The following is a 26,893-nucleotide window of genomic DNA, read 5'->3' as shown; positions in this document are numbered from 1 at the left end:
GGGCCACGCTCTCCTCCTTCCCGCCCGGGCCACGCTCTCCTCCTTCCCGCCCGGGCCACGCTCTCCTCCTTCCCGCCCGGGCCACGCTCTCCTCCTTCCCGCCCAGGCCACGCTCACCTCCTTCCCGCCCAGGCCACGCTCACCTCCTTCCAGCCCAGGCCTCTTTCTCCTTCCTTCCCGTCCTCGCTCCCCTCCTTCCCGCCCGGGCCACGCTCTCCTCCTTCCCGCCCGGGCCACGCTCTCCTCCTTCCCGCCCGGGCCACGCTCTCCTCCTTCCCGCCCAGGCCACGCTCTCCTCCTTTCCGCCCAGGCCACGCTCTCCTCCTCCCCGCTCAGGCCACGCTCACCTCCTTCCCACCCAGGCCATGCGCTCCTTCCAGCCCAGGGCTCACGCTCTCCTCCTTCCCGCCCAGCACAGGCTTGCGCTCCAACGCCAAACACAACACGTCCATGCAGGCAAACACTGATCACATTCTCTGAGAGGAGGCAGCGGCAACTTTCCTCCTACATCGATAACAGGGTGCAGACGTTACTGGGTCTGCGCCTCAGTCACGGGTTGTGGACGTTACAGGATCAGCGCTTCTCATGGTAACTGGGTGAGAACATTATGGGGTCAGCGCCTCAGTTACGCTGTGTGAATGTTACGGGGTCTGCGCCTCTACGGCAGGGGTGTCAAACTGCATTCCTCGAGGGCTGCAAACAGGTGATGTTTTCAGGATTTCCTTGTACTGCACAGGTGATAATTTTATCACCTACACACAATGATTACAGCACCTTGTGCAAAGCTAAGGAAATCCTGAAAACACGCATGGTTTGCGGCCCTCGAGGAATGCAGTTTGACGGTAACTGGGTGAGGACCTTACAGGGTCAGTGGCTCAGTCACAGTGCAAATATTACGGGGTCGGCGCCTCACGGGGTATGGACGTTACGGGGTCGGCGCCTCAGTTACGTGGTGCAGACGTTTCGGGGTTGACTCCCCTCACGGTCATGGGGAGCGGGTAATACCAGGTCAACGCCCTCTCCTGCTACATGATGGGTGAGGCTCGGTGTCGGGCCTCACTGGTGCTCACTGCTTCCTCTCTACATCATACACATTACCCAGCATGCTCCACACCTCATTTTACGTCCGTGCTTCTCATACAATGCTGTAGTACATCCGACTGTGGAGGAGGGGAGCGGCTGGCCGGTGGGAGACGCACCCCAAGACCAGTGGTCCGGCTGCAAAGATCCACACAGAATTAGACAATCGGAGGCGTTATATAATACACCAGCAGAATATTGAGTGCAGCTCTGGAGTATAATGCAGGATGTAACTCAGGATCAGTAATGTATGTACACAGTGACTGCACCAGCAGAATAGTGAGTGCAGCTCTGGAGTATAATGCAGGATGTAACTCAGGATCAGTAATGTAATGTAATGTATGTACACAGTGACTGCACCAGCAGAATAGTGAGTGCAGCTCTGGAGTATAATGCAGGATGTAACTCAGGATCAGTAATGTATGTGCACAGTGACTGCACCAGCAGAATAGTGAGTGCAGCTCTGGAGTATAATGCAGGATGTAACTCAGGATCAGTAATGTAATGTATGTACACAGTGACTGCACCAGCAGAATAGTGAGTGCAGCTCTGGAGTATAATACAGGATGTAACTCAGGATCAGTAATGTAATGTATGTACACAGCGACTGCACCAGCAGAATAGTGAGTGCAGCTCTGGAGTATAATACAGGAGGTAACTCAGGATCAGTAATGTAATGTATGTGCACAGTGACTGCACCAGCAGAATAGTGAGTGCAGCTCTGGAGTATAATACAGGATGTAACTCAGGATCAGTAATGTAATGTATGTACACAGCGACTGCACCAGCAGAATAGTGAGTGCAGCTCTGGAGTATAATATAGGAGGTAACTCCGGATCAGTAATGTAATGTATGTACACAGTGACTGCACCAGCAGAATAGTGAGTGCAGCTCTGGAGTATAATACAGGAGGTAACTCAGGATCAGTAATGTAATGTATGTGCACAGTGACTGCACCAGCAGAATAGTGAGTGCAGCTCTACAGTAAGTTTCTGTTACCTGCCACTTGTTTGCTGCGATGTGAGGCCTCAGAAGCGAGGGCATATGAGATGGTGATCATCCTCTCCTGCTCTTGCATCTGCAGGTCGAGGTCTGCTGGAGCAGTTTCTTCTGGAAGTGCCGCCGGCTGTAGGTTGTGGACACTGGGGAGGATAAGAGATATGAGCTGGACGGTTTGGATTAATGACGAGATGTAACTTGAGGAACGTGAGGAAGTTTTGTGGCAATGACCTGGATCGGGTCAGGATGTTCTTGATCTTCTCCACCCTCCGGTATCTCGCCTCCTGCTCCTCTCTGCTCGGAGGGTCCTCTGGGTCTAAGTCTACGTATCTCTCTGGAATTTCCACCTTGTCCGGTGTCGATAACTGTGAACAAGAAAAGTGACCGCTGCTGAGAACTTCGGACACATCGTTTGGTGACATTGTGGAAATTGAGCTTTTTGAGGGAACGGCAGCCATTCTCACGACACCAGAAGAACTGATTTAACACAAAGAAAATACGAGGGTGAGGGGGTCGCATGTTGTCCTGGGATGGCGACAATGTGATGGGACAGCCTCTGCAGCAGAGGAAGACTTCATGCGAGGAGGAAGGACATAATCTTGCACTCCAGGGGATCTCTTACCTCTTTGCTGATGTCCAGGTCGTAGTCCTGGGGCTCCAGGTCCAGCTCGGTGACGTGAATGGCCCTGGCGTGCACCCATTCTTGATCTTCCTTCTCTCGGTCCTCCACATCCCGCGCCGCCTTCTCTAGTAGCTGGAAATCAAAGTCCTGCTCTCGTTTCCACTGACAACGGACATAAAACGCGTTAATCATCTGCCCTCCCATTCTGAACAGCCATTTTCAGTCACCAGCATTGCACATCCACAGGACGTCCCCTGCGGAGCAGTCAGTGCAGGGCCGTCAGCGCCTGCGGAGCAGTCAGCGCCTGCGCAGCAGTCAGTGCAGGGCGTTCAGCCCCTGGGGAGCAGTCAGTGCAGGGCCGTCAGCGCCTGCGCAGCAGTCAGTGCAGGGCGTTCAGCCCCTGGGGAGCAGTCAGTGCAGGGCCGTCAGCGCCTGCGGAGCAGTCAGCGCCTGCGCAGCAGTCAGTGCACGGCGTTCAGCCCCTGGGGAGCAGTCAGTGCAGAGCGTTCAGCCCCTGGGGAGCAGTCAGTGCAGGGCCGTCAGCGCCTGCGGAGCAGTCAGCGCCTGCGCAGCAGTCAGTGCAGGGCGTTCAGCCCCTGGGGAGCAGTCAGTGCAGGGCCGTCAGCGCCTGCGCAGCAGTCAGTGCAGGGCGTTCAGCCCCTGGGGAGCAGTCAGTGCAGGGCCGTCAGCGCCTGCGGAGCAGTCAGCGCCTGCGCAGCAGTCAGTGCACGGCGTTCAGCCCCTGGGGAGCAGTCAGTGCAGAGCGTTCAGCCCCTGGGGAGCAGTCAGTGCAGGGCCGTCAGCGCCTGCGCAGCAGTCAGTGCACGGCGTTCAGCCCCTGGGGAGCAGTCAGTGCAGAGCGTTCAGCCCCTGGGGAGCAGTCAGTGCAGGGCCGTCAGCGCCTGCGGAGCAGTCAGCGCCTGCGCAGCAGTCAGTGCATGGCGTTCAGCCCCTGGGGAGCAGTCAGTGCAGAGCGTTCAACGCCTGCAGAGCAGTCAGTGCACGGCGGTCAGGACCTGCAGAGCAGTCAGTGGGGTTATCACTTATCTCTGCTGCATCTACCCGCAGGGGTACAGCCATGTGGAAGGCGGAGAGGGATGCTGACAACACATATGGGAGCTGGCCCTGGAAAGAGACAGAACTCCAAAATTTCTGGAGGGAAGAGGGCAACTGAACCGGATCTGGGGGGACTCTGCAGCGGACTATAGATCCCATACAGTCCTCCGGCACTGTGCAGCCTCCCTCCAACCTTCCTCCTGCAGCTTGGCCTCACATTTTATTTAGAGAATTTTTTTTTTAAATATAAGGAAATGAAAGTCAGGAAATTTGTTTTCCAAATCCCAACACAAAATTATATTTAAAAAAAAAAAACATTATAAAAAAAATCATGCAAAGGGTTAAAGAGAGCAATCCTGAGGGGGCAGATACATAGGGGGATCTTATCAAACCCAACTATGATGCATTGTGGACACGTGTGTGTATGTGTGATATATATATCTGTGTGTGTGTGTGTGTGTGTGTGTGTGTGTGTGTGTGTGTGTGTGTGTGTGTGTGTGTATATATATATATATATATATATATATGTGTGTGTGTGTATATATGTGTGTGTGTGTATATATGTGTGTTTGTGTGTATATATATATATATATACATACACACACACACACACACACACACACACACACACACACACACACACACACACACATACAAATGCTTCTCACTAAATATAATCAAAAAGTGAGTTTATTTCAGTTCTTCAATACAGAAAGTGACACTCATGTATTAGATCACTCTGTGTATAATGGCTCTATTTTATTTCTGTTAATGTTGATGATTATGGCTTACAGCCAATGAAAACCCAAAAGTCATTATCTCAGTAAATTAGAATACTTTATAGCACCAGCTTGAAAAATGATTGTAAAATCCGAAATGTTCCCTACTGAAATGTCTGTTCAATACTAACTGCACTCAATACTTGTGCATCAATTCCTGCAGCAATGCGGCGTGGCATGGAGGCGATCAGCCTGTGGCGCTGCTGAGGGGCTATGGAAGCCCAGGTTGCTTTGATAGCAGCTTTCAGCTCGTCTGCATTGTTGGGTCTGGTGTCTCATCTTCCTCTTGACAATATCCATAGATTCTCTATGGGGTTAAGGTCAGACAAATTTGCTGCCAATCCAGCCCAGTGATACTTTTGTTTGTACACCAGGTATTGGTACTTTTGGCAGTGTCATAACAAATCAGCATCAATATTACAACAGATTTGTTGTATCACAGACTCCCCGATAACAGATCGCCAATATTACAGCAGATTTGTTGTATCTCAGACTCCTCGATGATAGATTAGCACTAGTGATGAGTGAGCATACTCGGTAATGCTCAATACTCGCCCGAGCATTGCTATACTCGTGGTGTTCGGCAAGCGCCGAGCATTTCCGGGGTTGTTCGGCGGAAGTTTGGGTCACCGCCCTGCATGTTTGGTGCTCTTAAGAGCGCCAATCAACATGTAGTGATTGTCTGCCACACACTGTAATGCCGCAGCCCTGTTGGTTGTGGCATTACAGTGACTGGCTGGCCGCAGAGCGTCATCAGGTCAGACCTGGCGCCGCCATGCTCGGCACAGTCCGCTCCGGAATCAGACAGTGTAGGGAGAGCTGCTGAGCTAGGATAAGATTTGGGGGTTTCAAAGTGAGTGTGGGTATACCATGTTGAAAACATAAATCCATCTAAACCAACAGTCCTTCTGAGGACTAATTACGTGGTATATAGAGATCAGTGCTAGGTAGGCAGGCGCTGTATGTGAGTATATAGTTATCAGTGCTAGGTAGGCAGGCGCTGTATGTGAGTATATAGTTATCACTGCTAGGTAGGCAGGCGCTGTATGCGAGTATATAGTTATCAGTGCTAGGTAGGCAGGCGCTGTATGTGAGTATATAGTTATCAGTGCTAGTGAGGCAGGCGCTGTATGCGAGTATATAGTTATCAGTGCTAGTGAGGCAGACACTGAGTATATAGTTATCACTGCTAGGTAGGCAGGCGCTGTATGTGAGTATATAGTTATCAGTGCTAGTGAGGCAGGCGCTGTATGCGAGTATATAGTTATCAGTGCTAGGTAGGCATGCCCTGTATGTGAGTATATAGTTATCACTGCTAGGTAGGCAGGCGCTGTATGTGAGTATATAGTTATCACTGCTAGGTAGGCAGACATTGTATGTGAGTATACAGTTATCAGTGCTAGGTAGGCAGGCGCTGTATGTGAGTATATAATTATCAGTGCTAGTGAGGCAGACACTGAGTATATAGTTATCACTGCTAGGTAGGCAGACATTGTATGTGAGTATATAGTTATCACTGCTAGTGAGGCAGGCGCTGTATGCGAGTATATAGTTATCAGTGCTAGGTAGGCAGGCGCTGTATGCGAGTATATAGTTATCAGTGCTAGGTAGGCAGGCGCTGTATGTGAGTATATAGTTTTCAGTGCTAGGCAGACATTGTATGTGGCATACTTCATTGCATACAGCAAGAGGGTCTATTCCATTACTGTCTGCAGCCGCCTATTACAGATATTTACCGTATATACACCGCCCCAGGTATCAGTGGGCAGGAATCATTTTTTTTTTGCATCTTACTCCTGATTATATTATTCCAGAGCACGTGTTTATTTTCTCCATTTGGTTTTTGGGACTGCAGAATACAAATCTATAACAGGTTTGCGTGTCCCAGCGATCACATGTGAGTGCGCAGAAAATTCTGCCATTTTTGTGGTGCTGTAAAAAAGTTTTTGAAGTGTCTTATACAATTTTTTGACACCATTTTCCTGCTAGAAAAATATTTAGCTACTGGGCAGATATTTTTCCACGGGGTTTTGCCTGCCACACGGGTCAAATTGTTTTTGTTGTGTTTTAGCCTACTTATTGACACAATTTTACTGGTCAAAAAAAAAAATACAGGCCACATATTTGAAAGTGGGCTATCGCCGTCAGACACCTCATCTATCTGTGGGCTACAAATTGTGCCATTTGAGGGCTCCATTGAATTTTGTTTGCCAAGTCCTGCTGGAGAATTACATTTCCATCTCCAAGAAGCTTCTCGGCAGAGGGAAGCATGAAGTGCTCTACAATGTCCTGGTAGACGGCTGCGCTGACTTTGGTCTTGATAACACACAGTGGACCTACACCAGCAGATGACATGGCTCCTCAAACCATCACTGATTGTGGAGACCTCACACCAGACCTCAGCAGCTTGGATTGTGGCCTCTCCACTCTTCCTCCAGACTCTGGGACCTGGATTTCCAAATGAAATGCAGAATTTACTTTCATCTGAACACAACACCTTGGACCCCTGACACCAGTCCGGTTCTTTTTCTCCGTGGCCCAGGTAAGAGGCTTCTGGCGTTGTCTATTGGTCGTGAGTGGCTGACACAAGGAATGTGACACTTGTCGCCCATGTCCTGGACACGTCTGTGTGTGGTGAAGCAATGACCCCAGCAGCAGTCCACGGTGTGTGAATCTCACCCATATTTGTGAATGGCCTTTTCTTAACAATCCTTTCCAGGCTGCGGTTATCCCGGTTGCTTGTGCACCTTTCTCTACCACACGTTTTCTTTCCACTCCACTTTCCATTAATATTCTTGGATCCAGCACTGTGTGAACAGCCGGCTTCTTTACCAATGATCTTTGTGTCTTCCCCTCCTTGTGGAGTGTGTCAGTGACACCTTCTGGACATCTGTCAGGTCCGCAGTCTTCCCCATGATTGTGGAGCTACTGAAACAGACTAAGGGACCTTTATATACACTTAGGAGCCTTTACAGGTGTTTATTGTTAATTATTCTAATTTACTGAGATTATGACTTTGTGTTTCATTGGTTGTAAGCCATAATCATCAACATTAACAGAAATAAACACGTGAAATAGATCACTGTGTGTAATGACTCTATAGAATAGATGAGAGTCACTTTTTGCATTGAAGAACTGAAATAAATTCACTTTTTGATGATATTCTGATTGTGTGAGAAGCTCCTGTATATAAGCTCCTGTATATATCTATCTATATGTACACTACCATGTCTACCATGTAAAAGTTTGGGGTCATTTAGAAATTTCCTTATTTTTGAAAGAAAATCACAGTTTTTTTCCAATGAAGCTAACATTAACCGATTCAGAAATACACTATACATTGTTAATGTGGTAAATGACTATTCTAGCTGCAAACGTTTGGTTTGCAATGCAATATCTTCATAGGTGTATAGAGGCCCATTTCCAACAACCATCACTCCAGTGTTCTTATGGTACTTTGTGTTTGCTAACTGTGTAAGAAGGCTAATGGATGGTTAGAATACTGTTGAAAACCCTTGTGCAAGTATGTTAACTCAGCTGAAAACAGTTTGGCTGATTAGAGAACCTATAAACCTGACCTTCCTTTGAGCTAGTTGAGAATCTGGAGCATTACATTTGTTGGTTCCATTAAACTCTCAAAATGGCCAGAAAAAAAGAACTTTCATGTGAAACTCGACAGACTATTCTTGTTCTTAGAAATGAAGGCTATTCCATGCGAGAAATTGCCAAGAAACTGAAAACTTCCTACAACTGTGTGTACTACTCCCTTCAGAGGAGAGCACAAACAGGCTCTAACCAGAGTAGAAAGAGCAGTGTGAGGCCCTGCTGCACAACTGAGCAACAAGACAAGTACATTAGAGTCTGTAGTTTGAGAAATCGACGCCTCACAGGTCCTCAACCGGCAGCTTCATTAAATAGTACACGCAAAACGCCAGTGCCAACATCTACAGTGAAGAGGCGACTCCGGGAGACTGGCTAATAAAAGGAAAAGATTAATATGGGCAAAAGAACACAGACATTGGACAGAGGAAGATTGGAAAAAAGTGTTATGGACAGACGAATCCAAGTTTGAGGTGTTTGGAGCGCTTGATTGGAGCCAATTTCATCCTACAACAGGACAATGACCCAAAGCCACCTCCAAATTATGCAAGAACTATTTAGGGAAGAAGCCGGCAGCTGGTATTCTATCTGTAATGGAGCGGCCAGCACAGTCACCGGATCTCAACCCCATTGAGCTGTTGAGGGAGCAGCTTGACCGTATGGTAAAAAAAAGTGCCCATCAACCAAACCAACTTGTGGAGGGGCTTCTGGAAGCATGGGTGGAAAAGTCTCCAGATTACCTCCGCAAATTAACTGCTAGAATGCCAAAGGTCTGCAATGCTGGAATTGCGGCAAAGGAACATTCTGTGACGAAAGCAACGTTTGAAGGAGAAAATACGTACGCTACTCACCTGGTAGCGGTGTTTTTTCAGGAGCCATGACAGCACAACGAGAGAGGGGATCCGCCCTTCAGGGACAGGAAACCTCAGACATAAAAGGGCGGCACCTCACTCACCCGCCAGTTGGTTTACAGAGTATGAAAGGACCTTCTAGGTTAGTAGCACATAAACAATATTAATATATGGTACAATTCACCCAGTGAATAAACTTAGGAATTTTCTAAAGGAAGTGTTGAACCCATAAACAAAGAGGGTAGGGAATATAAGGGTGCTGTCATGGCTCCTGAAAAAACACCGCTACCAGGTGAGTAGCGTACGTATTTATTCAGTCGCCATGACAGCACAACGAGAGACTTTCAGAGAAGTGAAAAGGTGACTAGGGAGGGATAATAGCTTCCAGCACCCTTCTCCCAAACGTGAGGTCGGAGGAGCCACCTAGATCTAATCTATAGTGTCTAAGAAAGGTGGATGGAGAAGACCATGTGGCCGCCTTACAGATGTCCTCAATCGATACTTCTGCTCTCTCAGCCCAGGATGTGGCTACCGCACGAGTGGAGTGAGCCTTTATACCTTCTGGAATCTCCACGCCACCTGCGGTATAAGCAAGAGATATCGCCTCCCTAATCCATCTGGCTAGGGTATTTTTTGATACTCTAAGTCCCTTCCTAACCCCCTGGTAGGATAAAAATAATGCGTGGTCTTTTTTCCAGGTGTCTGTTACTGAAATGTATTTAAGAAGGCACCTACGTACGTCCAAACAATGAAATCTCTGCTCCTTATTGTTAGAGGGATTAGGACAAAATGAAGGTAGGATCACCTCCTGGGATCTATGAAATTTTGAGGCAACCTTTGGAAGATAAAAAGGGTCAGGCCTCATCACCACTCTATCTTCCAAAAATTGCATATATGGACGTTGCCTGGATAATGCCTGAAGATCACTAACCCTTCTTGCCGATGTAAGAGCAACTAAGAGGGCTGTTTTGACCGACAGGATCTTGATCGGGACAGAGTCAATAGGCTCGAACGGAGCTTGTGTTAGAGCTGAGAGCACAAGATTTAGGTCCCATGGAACTATTCTCTGTTTAACAACCGGCCTGGATCTGGTGACCGCTTTGAAAAACCTTGTTATCCAGTGATTACTGGCTATGTTGGAATTATATAGTGCCCCTAGAGCTGAAACCTGAACTCTAAGGGTGCTGGTGGCTAAGCCTAACTCTAGGCCCTTCTGTAAAAATTCTAGGATCTGAGCAATATCAGGTTTTTGATCGATTTGTGCTCCTGAACTTGATAGGAACTTCCTCCATACCCTAACATAAATGCTAGTCGTGGAGGCTTTCCTACTTTTAAGTAGAGTATTTACAAGATTCTGGGAGAATCCCTTTCCTTTCAGAAGTGACCTCTCAAGTTCCACGCTGTCAGGTGCAAGTTGGTTACTCGTGGATGGAAGACTGGACCCTGGGAAAGGAGGTCCGGTATATCTGGGAGGATCCATGGTTGGGAAATGGACATGCTTCTCAACCATGGGAACCAAGACCTTCTGGGCCAGAATGGGGCTATTAAAACCACTCGGGCTCCGTCTTCGGGAATTTTCCTCAGAACTATAGGAATGAGATTCAGAGGAGGGAAAGCGTAGGCGAGATTGAAATTCCAGGGGATCAGAAGAGCGTCGACTGCGTACGGGTTGTCCCTTGGGTCTAGGGAACAGAATTGATGGAGTTTCTTGTTTCCTCGACTGGCAAACAGATCTATCTCTGGACATCCCCACAACCGCACGATCTGATTGAAGACAGCCGGTTTTAGAGACCAGTCCCCTTGTCTGAGCTCGTTGCGGCTTAAGTAATCGGCCATGGTATTTAGATTTCCCTTTATATGAAGGGCCGTAAGGGAGAGCAGGTGATTTTCGGCCATCTGAAAGATATGATTTGTAACGTTCATTAATGACCTAGACCGTGTACCTCCTTGGTGGTTCACATAAGCAACGGTCACCTGGTTGTCAGAGAGTATCCTAACATGTCTACCCTGCAGAGGTATAAGGAACCTATCTAAGGCGCGTTCCACCGCCATCAATTCCTTCAGATTGGAGGACGTGTCTCGCTCAGAATGGGACCACAGACCCTGAATGCAATTGCCCTCCCAGTGTGCTCCCCACCCCGTGGGGCTAGCATCCGTTATTACCCGTGATATATGATATGTCCAAGGTACCCCTTTACGCAGATTAGGGATGTGTGTCCACCACCTTAGTGAACCCGTGGCCTCTACAGATAGGGAAAATTTTTTGTCAAGGTTAGCGCCCAGACGCCGAAAATTATGCAGAACATCCCATTGCAGAGCCCTGGAGTGAAACTGTGCCCACATCACCGCCGGAAAACAAGAAGTAAGTGAACCTAAGAGTGACATAGCACTTCTTAGGGAAACTACGGGATTACTAATTGCCCTGGAGGCCAGCCGGTGAATAGTATCAACTTTTGAGTCTGGCAGGCGACATTCCTGCTGAGCTGAATCCACAGTAAGACCCAAGAACTGCTGTGATGTTGAGGGCTGAAGACGCGACTTTTTGAGATTGATAATCCATCCTAAGTTGTGTAACGCCGCCATCACTTTCCCCAACTGTTCTTTACAGTGTACCTCTGAGCGCCCAACGATCAATAAATCATCCAGATAGGGAATTATTAGTATATTTTGCTCATGAAGGTGTGCCATAACCTCCACCATAATCTTAGTGAACACCCGAGGTGCGACTGCAACACCAAAGGGGAGTGCCCGATATTGAAAGTGCTCCACTGTGCCGGCAAGAGAAATCGCCACCCTGAGAAAGCGCTGATGAGTTGCATGTATCGGGACATGATAATAGGCGTCTTTCAGATCTAAGACAACCATGAAGCAATTGTGAAAAAGAAGCTTTATTGCCGACTTCACAGATTCCATTTTAAAGGATGGGACCAGCAGGAATACATTCAGGCCCTTCAGATTGATGATGGTACGATAAGATCCATCTGGCTTCTTTACCAGGAATAAAGGGGAGTAAAACCCCGTACCTTGTTCCTCCGTAGGTACTTTAACGAGAACCCCCTTTTTTTGGAGATCTCGAACCTCTGACTCCAACGCCAACTGTTCTGCGGGAGAAGAACGGATAGGAGTTAATTTGAATTTTTCCAGGGGGGTATGGTGGAATTGGAACTTTAGCCCCTCTTTAATGATACTGAGTATCCATGGACTATTGGTGATTTTTACCCAGGCTGGGTAGAAGGCCAAAAGCCTACCGCCCACCTGGGCCGCCAGTCATTGATGCTTTTTAGAGTCTCTAGAAGAGTTAAACATGTAACCTCTACCTCTTCCCCTGTAAGAGTTGTATCTGGTCGATTCTCTATTTGAATCCCTGTCCGATCTTCGGCGATATGGCCCTCCTCTATTATAGTCCCGTCTATAGAAGGGTCTTGCTAGGAGAGGGAATCGCTTCTTACTGTCACCTGCTTTTTCTAGAAGCTCATCCAGCACTGGGCCAAACAAATGAACCCCCTCACAGGGGATGCCACATAGTTTTGATCTGGCCTGCAAGTCTCCTGGCCAGCATTTTATCCAAAGAGCCCTACGGGCCGCATTGGACAGTGCTGATGACCTTGCCGCTAGCCTAACAGAATCGGCTGACGCATCCGCAAGGAAGGCTGCTGCATCCTGAATCATAGACATAGATGATAGGATCTCGCTCCTAGGAACCTTATCCTTGAGCTGGTCTTCTAGATTACCCAGCCATACCATCAACGACCGGGCAGTGCAGGTGGCCGCAATCGCTGGTCTCAGGGAACCCGCTGATGTTTCCCAAGCTCCTTTAAGGAATACCTCAGCTTTCCTATCAAGCGGGTCTTTTAGGCTCCCCAGATCCTCAAACGGAAGAGACGTCTTTTTACATGCTTTAGCCACTGCCGCATCCAGTTTCGGGACCTTGTCCCAGGGGGAAGAAGCTTCTTCCTCAAAGGGATATCTTCTTTTGAACGCTGGTGGGAGAGACCCCTTCCTTTCGGGTTTTTTCCATTCTCTCGTAATCAGAGACTTAACTTTATCAACTACGGGAAATACTCTTCTGGATTTGCGATCTATGCCTTTAAACATTATATCCTGGATGGAACATTCCGCCTGGGTCTCCTCAATGCCCATAGTGCTATTGACAGCTTTGACTAAGCGGTTAACCCTGTCCAGTGATAGACAGGTTCGACTAGATTCCACGTCCTCTGATGATGATGACGGATGAGAATCCGAACTCACACCACCCGTGTCTGAATCCACATCCGAGGCTGGGGATAATATCTCCTTCCTCTTTTTTGAAACTGTCTTCTGAGACCTTATGGAATCTCTGACCTCCTGTCTAACCAGATCCCTAAGAGTAGACGTAAGGTCAGGGGTCTCGTCCTCAATTAATTGTTGAATGCAGATGCTGCACAATTTCTTTTTATGTCCATCCGGAAGAGGTTCCGTACAGATGGCACACTCTCTATGTTTGGATTTGGACACAGATTTCCTCCCCTAATAAGGAGAGAGGGAATACAAGGAGGGACAGCTATCAGAAATGTACTTTCACGAAGCTCACTTACCCATCCCTGCAGTGAATGGTACCGTGATCGGGGGGTCCTTCTTAGCCGGAGATTTCTTACGGCCAGAGGACTTAGTTGACTTCTGAGTTTCTTTGGCTCTACCAGCGCGACTACTGCCACTAGACCGCCGCTGGGAGCTGCTCAAAGGTTGTTCAGGTAACTGCTGCTGCTCACCGCCCAGCTGCGGTGTTCCTTCCAGAGACTCCATTCCAAGATGGTGGACAGGAACAATGTTGAGGCCTCAGTGCAGCGTTTAAATCCATCCCCCTGGGTACCACCCCCGGATGGGGGGTCAGCAGGGACATCCCTCGGTGCACCGCTAATTGGTACTGCCTCCGCTAGCGCCCGTAGAGCGCCAGACTCCCTGAGGCCAAAATCCCCCCCTGCGACGCCGGGCGCCGCCATTAGCCAGGATAAGACGCTACCGCGCATGCGCGGCCGCGTCATCTCCCCGCGCCGCACCCGCGTCATCAGGACACGCCCCTTCCGGACGCGGCCGCGGCGCTGAGAGCAGACGCGCCGAGCAAGGACGGCAGCGCTCACCTAGCCACCGCAGACCCCAGCAGCAGCGGCGGACCGACCCCAGGAGCTCCGGCAGATGCGCACGATTGGGCCTCACGTACCAGGTGAACAGCGGCACCACAGAAGTCAAGCCCCCCCGCTTAGGGCTGCTTCCTCCTGCTGTCACCTACACAGACAGTCCCCCTGCCGTGTGGTGCTTCCATCCCCCTGATCAGGCCGAGGTAGGGGACCCCCGCTACCTGCATCGGCCTGTCAGGAGTGGGATAGCTTCTATCTTCAACCCTCTTCTCTGGGCCTGTCTGAAGAGGTTCCACTGTCAGGGACAGGAAACCAACTGGCGGGTGAGTGAGGTGCCGCCCTTTTATGTCTGAGGTTTCCTGTCCCTGAAGGGCGGATCCCCTCTCTCGTTGTGCTGTCATGGCGACTGAATAAATTATTATTTCAAATAAAAATCTTTTTTTCGGACCTTGTCAATGTCTGGAGTAGATTTTCAATTCATTTGGCAACTCATTGGATTAATAAAAGTAGGAGTTTCCATGGAAAACACAAAATTCTCTGGGTGACCCCAAAATTTAAAACAGTAATGTATGTCTGTGTGCTACGGTGTATAATATACAGCGGGTGAAATAAGGATTGGACGCGTCAGCAGTGCTCTCAGTAAATCTATACTAAAGCTACTATTGTCATAAAATTCTCCCCAGATGTCAGGAACGACCCGTCCAATCCACACAGGACAGGAATCACCATAATGTCCATAAATTATGTGTAATAATGAGAGATGACGCAGGGTAAAGTACTGAACACATGACGAAAGAGGAGCAAAAAGCCCTGGAAAGTCCTGACACCGGCTGAGATCTATCAGTAATTAGGAAGCAATCCTGCCCCTTACTGACCAATAATATCAGGTAGGTCACCTGATGGCTATAAAAAGGGGTCTCATTACCAAAGGCGCACACAGGAAACCGCTTGTGATGGGTAACAACAGTCAGCTGGCTGAAGACCTTCACAACCATTTTGTTGCAAAACATCCTGATGGCATTGGTTACAGTAGATTTTCTAAACTACTGAAGGTTCCAATGATCACTGCTGGGGTAAAATCCAGAAATGGAAAGAAGATCATTTCACCATAAACTGGCGACGACCAGGTGCTACCTCCAACATTTCACCATAAATCTGCTATGACCTGGTGCTCCCTGCAACATTTCACCATAAACTGGAGACAACCATGTGCTCCAAGATTTCACCATAAATCGGCTATGACCAGGTGCTCCCTGAAACATTTCACCATAAACCAACTACGAACAGGTGCTCCCCACAACAGTTCACCATAAACCAACTTCGACCAGGTGCTCCCTGCAACATTTCACCATAACCCGGCCATGACCAGGTGCTCCCTGCAACATTTCATCAAACCGGCCATGACCAGGTGCTCCCCGCAACATTTCACCATAAACCGGCGGTGACCAGGTTCTCCCTGCAACAGTTCACCATAAACCGGCCACGACCAGGTGCTCCCCACAACATTTTACCATAAACCGGCCATGACCAGGTGCTCCCCGCAACATTTCACCATAAACCGGCGGTGACCAGGTTCTCCACGCAACATTTCACCATAAACCGGCCACGACCAGGTGCTCCCCGCAACAGTTCACCATAAACCGGCTATGACCAGGTGCTCCCTGCAACATTTCACCATAAACCGGCTACGACCAAGTGCTCCCCGCAATATTTCATCATAAACCGGCTACGATCAGGTGCTCCCTGCAACATTTCACCATAAACCAGTTACAACCAGTCGCTCCCTGCAACATTTCACCATAAACCGGCCACGACCAGGTGCTCCCTGCAACATTTCACCATAAACCGGCCACGACCAGGTGCTCACCGCAACATTTCACCATAAATCGGCCATGACCAGGTGCTCCCCGCAACATTTCACCATAAACTGGAGACAACCATGTCCTCCAAGTAAGATTTCACCATAAACGGGCTGTGACCAGGTGCTCCCTGCAACATTTCACCATAAACGGGCTATGACCAGGTGCTCCCTGCAACATTTCACCATAAACTGGCTATGACCAGGTGCTCCCCGCAACATTTCACCATAAACTGGAGACAACCATGTCCTCCAAGTAAGATTTCACCATAAGCCGGTTACGACCAGGTGCTCTTCACAACAGTTCACCATAAACCGTCCGCGACCAGCTACATTTCACCATAAACTGACGACGACCAGGTGCTCTCTGCAAGATTTCATCATAATCCGGCTATGACCAGGTGCTCTCCACAACATTCCACCATAAACCGGTTACAACCAGGTGCTCCCCACAACAGTTCGCCATAAACTGGCCACGACCAGTTGCTCCCCGCAATATTTCACAATAAACCGGCTATGACCAGGTTCTCCCTGCAAGATTTCATCATAAACAGGCTACGACCAGGTGCTCTCCACAACATTTCACCATAAACCGGTTCCGACCAGGTGCTCTCCACAACAGTTCGCCATAAACAGGCAACAACCAGGTGCTCCCTGCAACATTTCACCATAAACCGGCCACAACCACGTGCTCCCCGCAACATTTCACCATAAACTGGCGTCGACCAGGTGCTCGAAGCAAGATTTCACCATAAACTGGCGTCGACCAGGTGCTCCCCGCAACATTTCATCATAAACCGGTTACGACCAGGTGCTCCCCACAACATTTCACCATAAACCGGCCATGACCAGGTGATCACTGCAATATTTCACCAAAAATCGGTTACGATCAGGGGAACCCCATAACATTCCACCATAAACTGGCTATGACCAGGTGCTCCCCGCAACATTTCACCATAAACCGGCTATGACCAGGTGCTCCCTGCAACATGTCACCATAAACTGGCTACGACCAGGTGCTCCCCTCAAGATTTCACCATAAACTGGAGACAACCATGTCCTCCAAGTAAGATTTCACCATAAACCGGTTACGACCAGGTGCTCTCCACAACAGTTCACCATAAACCGTCCACGACCAGCTACATTTCACCATAAACTGACGACGACCAGGTGCTCTCTGCAAGATTTCATCATAATCCGGCTATGACCAGGTGCTCCCCGCAACATTTCACCATAAACCAGCCACGACCAATTGCTCCCGGCAACATTTCACCATAATCCGCGACCAGGTGCTCCCCACAACCTTTCACCATAAACCGGCCATGACCAGGTGCTCCTCGCAACATTTCACCATAGTCCGGCCACAACCAGGTGCTACCCGCAACATTTCACCATAATCCGGCCACGACCAGGTGCTCCCCACAACATTTCAGACAGATGAGTGAAATGAATTATCAGAGGCGTTGTCCAAGAGCCAAGGAGCACCCAAGGAAGGATTAATGGACAAATGTATGAGACATTGCTGCCATGTACCAGGATGATGAAGATGAAAAGCATGAGGACATTTTAGTAAGACAATGATCTCAAACACAAAGCTGAGGAAACTCTCCACTGGGGTCAGAGACAAACAATAAAGCTGCTACAATGGCCAATCCGATCACCGGACTCGGGTCCAAGAGAAAATGTATGGAAGGAACTAAAGCTCAGAGATCATAGAAGGAGCGATGGAAGCTTCAGAATATGATGAGTGTTTGGGTGGAAGAATGGTCCAAAATCCCAACTGAGCAATACCTGCGACTAGTTTCTCCATACAGGAGGCGTTTGAAAGCTTCATCACCAACAAAGGCTTTAATTACCGTATATACTCGAGTATAAGCCGAGATTTTCAGCCCACCTTTTTGGGCTGAAAGTCCTCCTCTCGGCTTATACTCGACTCATACCCAGGGGTCGGCATGGGAGGGGGAGCGGGGGCTGTCTAATTATACTCACCTACTCCCGGCGCGGTCCCTGCACGTCCCTGCTTCTTCCAGCGCTGCAGCTTCTTCCAGTAGTGAGCGGTCACATGGTACCGCTCATTGCAGTAATGAATATTCGGCTCCACCTCCCATAGAGGTGGAGCCGCATATTCATTACTGTAATGAGCGGTAACAGTGACCGCTCACTACAGGAAGAAAATACGGCGCCGGGGAACAGACGTGCAGCGACGGCGCCAGGAACAGGCGAGTAAGACGGGGGCAGTGCGAGATACTCACCTGCTCCTCGTTCCACCGTCGGCGCCGCTGTGTCTTCCGCAGTGACGCTCAGGTCAGAGAGAGCGGTGACTTGATTAGTGCGCGCCGCCCTCTTCCTGAACATCGGTGCAGAGGATGGGAAGACACAGCGGCGGTCAGCGGTGGAACGGGAAAGGTGAGTATAGCAAGTGCCGGGGGGCCTGAGAGGTGAGTATATAATTTTTTTATTTTTTTAATCGCAGCAATAGAATATGGGGCAAATATCTGTATGGAGCATCTTATGGGGCCATGTGCAGCATTATATGGGGCAATTATCTGTATGGAGCATCTTATGGGGCCATGTGCAGCATTATATGGGGCAGTTATCTGTATGGGGCATCATATGTGGCCATGTGCAGCATTATATGGGGCAGTTATCTGTATCGAGCATCTTATGGGGCCATGTGCAGCATTATATGGGGTAAATATCTGTATGGAGCATCTTATGTGGCCACGTGCAGCATTATATGGGGCAAATATCTGTATGGAGCATCTTATGGGGCCATTATTAACCTTTATGCAGGATTATATGGGGCATATTTTAATATGGAGCATCTTATGGGGCCATCATAAACTGTATGGAGCATTATATGGGGCTCTTGATTCAATATGGATATTCAAAAACACTTAACCTACTGGTGTCTCAATTAATTTTACTTTTATTGGTATCTATTTTTACTTTTGACATTCACCGGTAGCTGCAGCATTTTTCACCCTAGGCTTATACTCCAGTCATTAAGTTTTCCCAGTTTTTTGTGGCAAAATTAGGGGGGGTCGGCTTATACTCGGGTCGGCTTATACTCGGGTCGGCTTATACTCGGGTCGGCTTTTACTCGGGTCGGCTTTTACTCGGGTCGGCTTTTACTCGGGTCGGCTTTTACTCGGGTCGGCTTTTACTCGGGTCGGCTTTTACTCGGGTCGGCTTTTACTCGGGTCGGCTTTTACTCGGGTCGGCTTTTACTCGGGTCGGCTTTTACTCGGGTCGGCTTTTACTCGGGTATATACGGTACATGTCAGCAGGCGTGATCCATACTTTACCCTGCGTCATCTCTCATTATTACACATCGTTTATGGACGTTATGGTGATTCCTGTCCTGAGTGGATTGGACGGGTCGTTCCCGACATCTGGGCGGAATTTCATGACAATAGCAGATTTACCATGGAACATTGGCTCAATCCTTATTTCGCCCGCTGCATGTGCGTGCACAGTCTTACAGTATTACACGGGGAGCTGTCAATCAGCCGACAGTCCGGAGGGATGTTGTACGTGGCTGCAGCCGCCCGGCATCTAATGGCCGGAGGTTCCCTCTACACACAGATCGCTCCCTGCTAGATGCCATCATTCATCAGTTTGCACCTCCTGGCAGCGCTCGCCACCTCCCGCCATACTCCTGGCACCAGGCTGCATTCTGAGCCCACAGAAAAGATTGTGAGAAGCTTCGGAGGTTTCCAGTTTATTGTGATCTCATGTAGACATACAATAAAAAGCACCAAGCTCAATTAACATCGTCTCCAAAAGGATCCGAGAGAGTTAGACAAGTAGCAAAGATACAGAAGAATAAAAAAAGGTTAGAGTATCGGGAAGTGCTGCCCACATCTTAGAACGGAGGATGGGAGTTATTGCTCTGGAGTGAGAGTGGAATGAAGGATGAGAGTACAGAGCGCTGCGGCCGCACGCGTCTAACCAAGACTTTCCTCCTATGAGCCCTCACACCAATTACTAACCGCAGTACAGGGAATCTGTCAGCAGGACCTTGCTGTTTAATCTGAAAGCAGCATGAGGGAACGACAGAGACCCTGATTCCAGCCACGTTTCACATAGGCTACGTTCACATATGCGTTGTTGGGCGCAGCGTCGGCGACGCATACCGATGCATGTGTCATGTGCCCCTATCTTTAACATGGGGGGGCGCATGGAAATGCGCCGTATGCGTTGTACTGCGTTTTACGACGCATGCGTCATAGACGCACAAGACAGGGCGCAGAGGACACTACTTGTAGCGTTTTCCCTGTGCCGAAATTCCTGATCTGTAGGGTCTTATGACAATGCATGCGTCGCAAAACGCTGCGTTGTGTACATGCGTTGTTGGTTGCGTCGTGTCCCCGACGCTGCGCCCAACAACGCATATGTGAACGTAGCCTTACTGGGCTGAGTGCAGGAGATTATCACTACAGGACTAGGTGTCTGGTGCCTCCTGGTCCTCCTGTATAATCCCGCCCCCAGCACTGCACAGTGTACACAGAAAGCAGCCAATCAGTGTTGTGGGAGGGATTCTGCACAGCTCAGAATTTAAGCACCGCTATATCTACAGCAGAGAAAGCGGAGAATGTGTCAAAATAACAGCAGGCAGCGCAGTCAGTGACAAATCACTGGAATCAGGGACTCTGCCCCTACAATTATGCTGCTGTAACATTACTTAAAAAACTGCTGACATATTTCCTTTTAATTATGGAGTTGGTGACATCAATGAGAATGTCTCCTATCCATCACCAGAGATCAGCGGTGACATCACTGAGAATGTCTCCTATCCATCACCAGAGATCAGAGGTGACATCACTGAGAATGCCTCCTATCCATCACCAGAGATCAGAGGTGACATCACTGAGAATGTCTCCTATCCATCACCAGAGATCAGCGGTGACATCACTGAGAATGTCTCCTACCCATCACCAGAGATCAGCGGTGACATCACTGAGAATATCTCCTATCCATCACCAGAGATCAGCGGTGACATCACTGAGAATGTCTCCTATCCATCACCAGAGATCAGGTGACATCACTGAGAATGCCTCCTATCCATCACCAGACATCAGAGGTGACATCACTGAGAATGCCTCCTATCCATCACCAGAGATCAGAGGTGACATCACTGAGAATGCCTCCTATCCATCACCAGAGATCAGAGGTGACATCACTGAGAATGCCTCCTATCCATCACCAGAGATCAGCGGTGACCTCACTGAGAATGCCTCCTATCCATCACCAGAGATCAGAGGTGACATCACTGAGAATGCCTCCTATCCATCACCAGAGATCAGCGGTGACATCACTGAGAATATCTCCTATCCATCACCAGAGATCAGAGGTGACATCACTGAGAATGCCTCCTATCCATCACTAGAGATCAGAGGTGACATCACTGAGAATGCCTCCTATCCATCACCAGAGGTGACATCACTGAGAATGCCTCCTATCCATCACCAGAGATCAGAGGTGACATCACTGAGAATGTCTCCTACCCATCACCAGAGATCAGCGGTGACATCACTGAGAATGCCTCCTATCCATCACTAGAGATCAGCGGTGACATCACTGAGAATGTCTCCTATCCATCACCAGAGATCAGCGGTGACATCACTGAGAATACCTCCTATCCATCACCAGAGATCAGAGGTGACATCACTGAGAATGCCTCCTATCCATCACTAGAGATCAGAGGTGACATCACTGAGAATGCCTCCTATCCATCACCAGAGATCAGCGGTGACATCACTGAGAATGCCTCCTATCCATCACCAGAGATCAGCGGTGACATCACTGAGAATGCCTCCTATCCATCACCAGAGATCAGCGGTGACATCACTGAGAATGCCTCCTATCCATCACCAGAGATCAGCGGTGACATCACTGAGAATGCCTCCTATCCATCACCAGAGATCAGAGGTGACATCACTGAGAATGCCTCCTATCCATCACCAGAGATGACATCACTGAGAATGTCTCCTACCCATCACCAGAGATCAGCGGTGACATCACTGAGAATGCCTCCTATCCATCACTAGAGATCAGCGGTGACATCACTGAGAATGCCTCCTATCCATCACCAGAGATGACATCACTGAGAATGTCTCCTACCCATCACCAGAGATCAGAGGTGACATCACTGAGAATACCTCCTATCCATCACCAGAGATCAGAGGTGACATCACTGAGAATGCCTCCTATCCATCACCAGAGATCAGAGGTGACATCACTGAGAATGTCTCCTATCCATCACCAGAGATCAGCGGTGACATCACTGAGAATGTCTCCTACCCATCACCAGAGATCAGCGGTGACATCACTGAGAATATCTCCTATCCATCACCAGAGATCAGCGGTGACATCACTGAGAATGTCTCCTATCCATCACCAGAGATCAGGTGACATCACTGAGAATGCCTCCTATCCATCACCAGAGATCAGAGGTGACATCACTGAGAATGCCTCCTATCCATCACCAGAGATCAGAGGTGACATCACTGAGAATGCCTCCTATCCATCACCAGAGATCAGAGGTGACATCACTGAGAATGCCTCCTATCCATCACCAGAGATCAGCGGTGACCTCACTGAGAATGCCTCCTATCCATCACCAGAGATCAGAGGTGACATCACTGAGAATATCTCCTATCCATCACCAGAGATCAGAGGTGACATCACTGAGAATGCCTCCTATCCATCACTAGAGATCAGAGGTGACATCACTGAGAATGCCTCCTATCCATCACCAGAGGTGACATCACTGAGAATGCCTCCTATCCATCACCAGAGATCAGAGGTGACATCACTGAGAATGTCTCCTACCCATCACCAGAGATCAGCGGTGACATCACTGAGAATGCCTCCTATCCATCACCAGAGATCAGCGGTGACATCACTGAGAATGTCTCCTATCCATCACCAGAGATCAGAGGTGACATCACTGAGAATGTCTCCTATCCATCACCAGAGATCAGCGGTGACATCACTGAGAATACCTCCTATCCATCACCAGAGATCAGAGGTGACATCACTGAGAATGCCTCCTATCCATCACTAGAGATCAGAGGTGACATCACTGAGAATGCCTCCTATCCATCACCAGAGATCAGCGGTGACATCACTGAGAATGCCTCCTATCCATCACCAGAGATCAGCGGTGACATCACTGAGAATGCCTCCTACCCATCACCAGAGATCAGAGGTGACATCACTGAGAATGCCTCCTATCCATCACCAGAGATCAGCGGTGACATCACTGAGAATGTCTCCTATCCATCACCAGAGATCAGCGGTGACATCACTGAGAATGCCTCCTATCCATCACCAGAGATCAGAGGTGACATCACTGAGAATGCCTCCTATCCATCACCAGAGATGACATCACTGAGAATGCCTCCTATCCATCACCAGAGATCAGAGATGACATCACTGAGAATGTCTCCTATCCATCACCAGAGATCAGCGGTGACATCACTGAGAATGCCTCCTATCCATCACCAGAGATCAGAGGTGACATCACTGAGAATGCCTCCTAACCATCACCAGAGATCAGAGGTGACATCACTGAGAATGTCTCCTATCCATCACCAGAGATCAGAGGTGACATCACTGAGAATGTCTCCTATCCATCACCAGAGATCAGCGGTGACATCACTGAGAATGTCTCCTATCCATCACCAGAGATCAGAGGTGACATCACTGAGAATGTCTCCTATCCATCACCAGAGATCAGAGGTGACATCACTGAGAATGCCTCCTATCCATCACCAGAGATCAGCGGTGACATCACTGAGAATGTCTCCTATCCATCACCAGAGATCAGAGGTGACATCACTGAGAATGCCTCCTATCCATCACCAGAGGTGACATCACTGAGAATGTTTCCTATCCATCACCAGAGATCAGAGGTGACATCACTGAGAATGCCTCCTATCCATCACCAGAGATCAGCGGTGACATCACTGATAATGTCTCCTACCCATCACCAGAGATCAGAGGTGACATCACTGAGAATGCCTCCTATCCATCACCAGAGGTGACATCACTGAGAATGTTTCCTATCCATCACCAGAGATCAGAGGTGACATCACTGAGAATGCCTCCTATCCATCACCAGAGATCAGCGGTGACATCACTGATAATGTCTCCTATCCATCACCAGAGATCAGAGGTGACATCACTGAGAATGTCTCCTATCCATCACCAGAGATCAGCGGTGACATCACTGAGAATGTCTCCTATCCATCACCAGAGATCAGCGGTGACATCACTGAGAATGTCTCCTATCCATCACCAGAGATCAGCGGTGACATCACTGAGAATGCCTCCTATCCATCACCAGAGATCAGAGGTGACATCACTGAGAATGTCTCCTATCCATCACCAGAGATCAGCGGTGACATCACTGAGAATGCCTCCTATCCATCACCAGAGATCAGCGGTGACATCACTGAGAATGCCTCCTATCCATCACCAGAGATCAGCGGTGACATCACTGAGAATGCCTCCTATCCATCACCAGAGATCAGCGGTGACATCACTGAGAATGCCTCCTATCCATCACCAGAGATCAGCGGTGACATCACTGAGAATGCCTCCTATCTATCACCAGAGATCAGCGGTGACATCACTGAGAATGCCTCCTATCCATCACCAGAGATCAGAGGTGACATCACTGAGAATGTCTCCTATCCATCACCAGAGATCAGCGGTGACATCACTGAGAATGCCTCCTATCCATCACCAGAGATCAGCGGTGACATCACTGAGAATGCCTCCTATCCATCACCAGAGATCAGCGGTGACATCACTGAGAATGCCTCCTATCCATCACCAGAGATCAGCGGTGACATCACTGAGAATGCCTCCTATCCATCACCAGAGATCAGCGGTGACATCACTGAGAATGCCTCCTATCTATCACCAGAGATCAGCGGTGACATCACTGAGAATGCCTCCTATCCATCACCAGAGATCAGAGGTGACATCACTGAGAATGTCTCCTATCCATCACCAGAGATCAGCGGTGACATCACTGAGAATGCCTCCTATCCATCACCAGAGATCAGAGGTGACATCACTGAGAATGCCTCCTATCCATCACCAGAGATCAGAGGTGACATCACTGAGAATGCCTCCTATCCATCACCAGAGATCAGCGGTGACATCACTGAGAATGTCTCCTATCCATCACCAGAGATCAGCGGTGACATCACTGAGAATGCCTCCTATCCATCACCAGAGATCAGAGGTGACATCACTGAGAATGCCTCCTATCCATCACCAGAGATCAGAGGTGACATCACTGAGAATGTCTCCTATCCATCACCAGAGATCAGCGGTGACATCACTGAGAATGCCTCCTATCCATCACCAGAGATCAGAGGTGACATCACTGAGAATGCCTCCTATCCATCACCAGAGATCAGAGGTGACATCACTGAGAATGCCTCCTATCCATCACTAGAGATCAGCGGTGACATCACTGAGAATGCCTCCTATCCATCACCAGAGATCAGAGGTGACATCACCGAGAATGTCTCCTATCCATCACCAGAGATCAGAGGTGACATCACTGAGAATGTCTCCTATCCATCACCAGAGATCAGCGGTGACATCACTGAGAATGCCTCCTATCCATCACTAGAGATCAGAGGTGACATCACTGAGAATGTCTCCTATCCATCACCAGAGATCAGCGGTGACATCACTGAGAATATCTCCTATCCATCACCAGAGATCAGCGGTGACATCACTGAGAATGTCTCCTATCCATCACCAGAGATCAGCGGTGACATCACTGAGAATGTCTCCTATCCATCACCAGAGATCAGAGGTGACATCACTGAGAATGCCTCCTATCCATCACCAGAGATCAGCGGTGACATCACTGAGAATGCCTCCTATCCATCACCAGAGATCAGAGGTGACATCACTGAGAATGTCTCCTATCCATCACCAGAGATCAGAGGTGACATCACTGAGAATGCCTCCTATCCATCACCAGAGATCAGCGGTGACATCACTGAGAATGCCTCCTATCCATCACCAGAGATCAGAGGTGACATCACTGAGAATGCCTCCTATCCATCACCAGAGATCAGAGGTGACATTACTGAGAATGTCTCCTATCCATCACCAGAGATCAGAGGTGACATCACTGAGAATGTCTCCTATCCATCACCAGAGATCAGCGGTGACATCACTGAGAATGTCTCCTATCCATCACCAGAGATCAGAGGTGACATCACTGAGAATGCCTCCTATCCATCACCAGAGGTGACATCACTGAGAATGTTTCCTATCCATCACCAGAGATCAGAGGTGACATCACTGAGAATGCCTCCTATCCATCACTAGAGATCAGAGGTGACATCACTGAGAATGCCTCCTATCCATCACCAGAGATCAGAGATGACATCACTGAGAATGTCTCCTATCCATCACCAGAGATCAGCGGTGACATCACTGAGAATGCCTCCTATCCATCACCAGAGATCAGCGGTGACATCACTGAGAATGCCTCCTATCCATCACCAGAGATCAGCGGTACTTGCACCTTTGGGGCCAATGTTTGGGAGCGGTCGGTGTTTCACCCCGCCGGTGTTGCTGCAGGATCGGGTGCCCACAGTAGCGGCCATTATTGACCTAGTTGCCCCGCGTCCTGGGGCCACAGCTGGATGGTAAATGGGCCTTTCGACAAGACTAGCAGCTGATGAGGTCACTGGAGCCAGGATGGACGACGCTGTAGGCGCATGTGATTGGTGCGGAGCCGCAGCCTGGCGGAGATGAGTATGGCGGTTAGTGGGGTCTGCAGACAGATTAATACGTTCAACGTAGCAGAGGCAGCAAGGTGATGAATGGCGCTGGAGCAGCGTGTGATGGGTTAGAGGCAGCGATGAGGGGTCCGTTGGGGTCCT

At 49.1% G+C, this 26,893-nt stretch overlaps 1 protein-coding gene across 14 annotated transcripts in view; it reads right to left on the bottom strand.

The window, feature by feature from the left end:
* PLEKHA7 (pleckstrin homology domain containing A7) overlaps positions 1–26,893 on the bottom strand; it is a 273,292-nt gene that overhangs the window by 4,326 nt on the left and 242,073 nt on the right. For 8 of the 14 annotated variants that reach the window (XM_069738520.1, XM_069738521.1, XM_069738523.1 and 5 more), the window contains 4 exons: positions 2,702–2,863; positions 2,311–2,444; positions 2,080–2,222; positions 1,115–1,218 (listed from right to left, as the gene is read on the bottom strand). In XM_069738520.1, the coding sequence (XP_069594621.1) occupies positions 1,136–1,218; positions 2,080–2,222; positions 2,311–2,444; positions 2,702–2,863 (522 nt within the window). In that variant the 3' untranslated portion in view covers positions 1,115–1,135. The remainder of the gene's footprint in view (positions 1–1,114; positions 1,219–2,079; positions 2,223–2,310; positions 2,445–2,701; positions 2,864–26,893) is intronic. The other 6 variants (XM_069738522.1, XM_069738524.1, XM_069738530.1 and 3 more) reach the window with 1 other exon arrangement.

This window comes from Ranitomeya imitator, chromosome 9 (genome assembly GCF_032444005.1).
Source record: "Ranitomeya imitator isolate aRanImi1 chromosome 9, aRanImi1.pri, whole genome shotgun sequence".
NCBI lineage: Eukaryota > Metazoa > Chordata > Amphibia > Anura > Dendrobatidae > Ranitomeya > Ranitomeya imitator.
The sequence above is the reverse complement of the archived record's forward strand: the minus strand, read 5'-3'. Positions and strand labels throughout refer to the sequence as shown.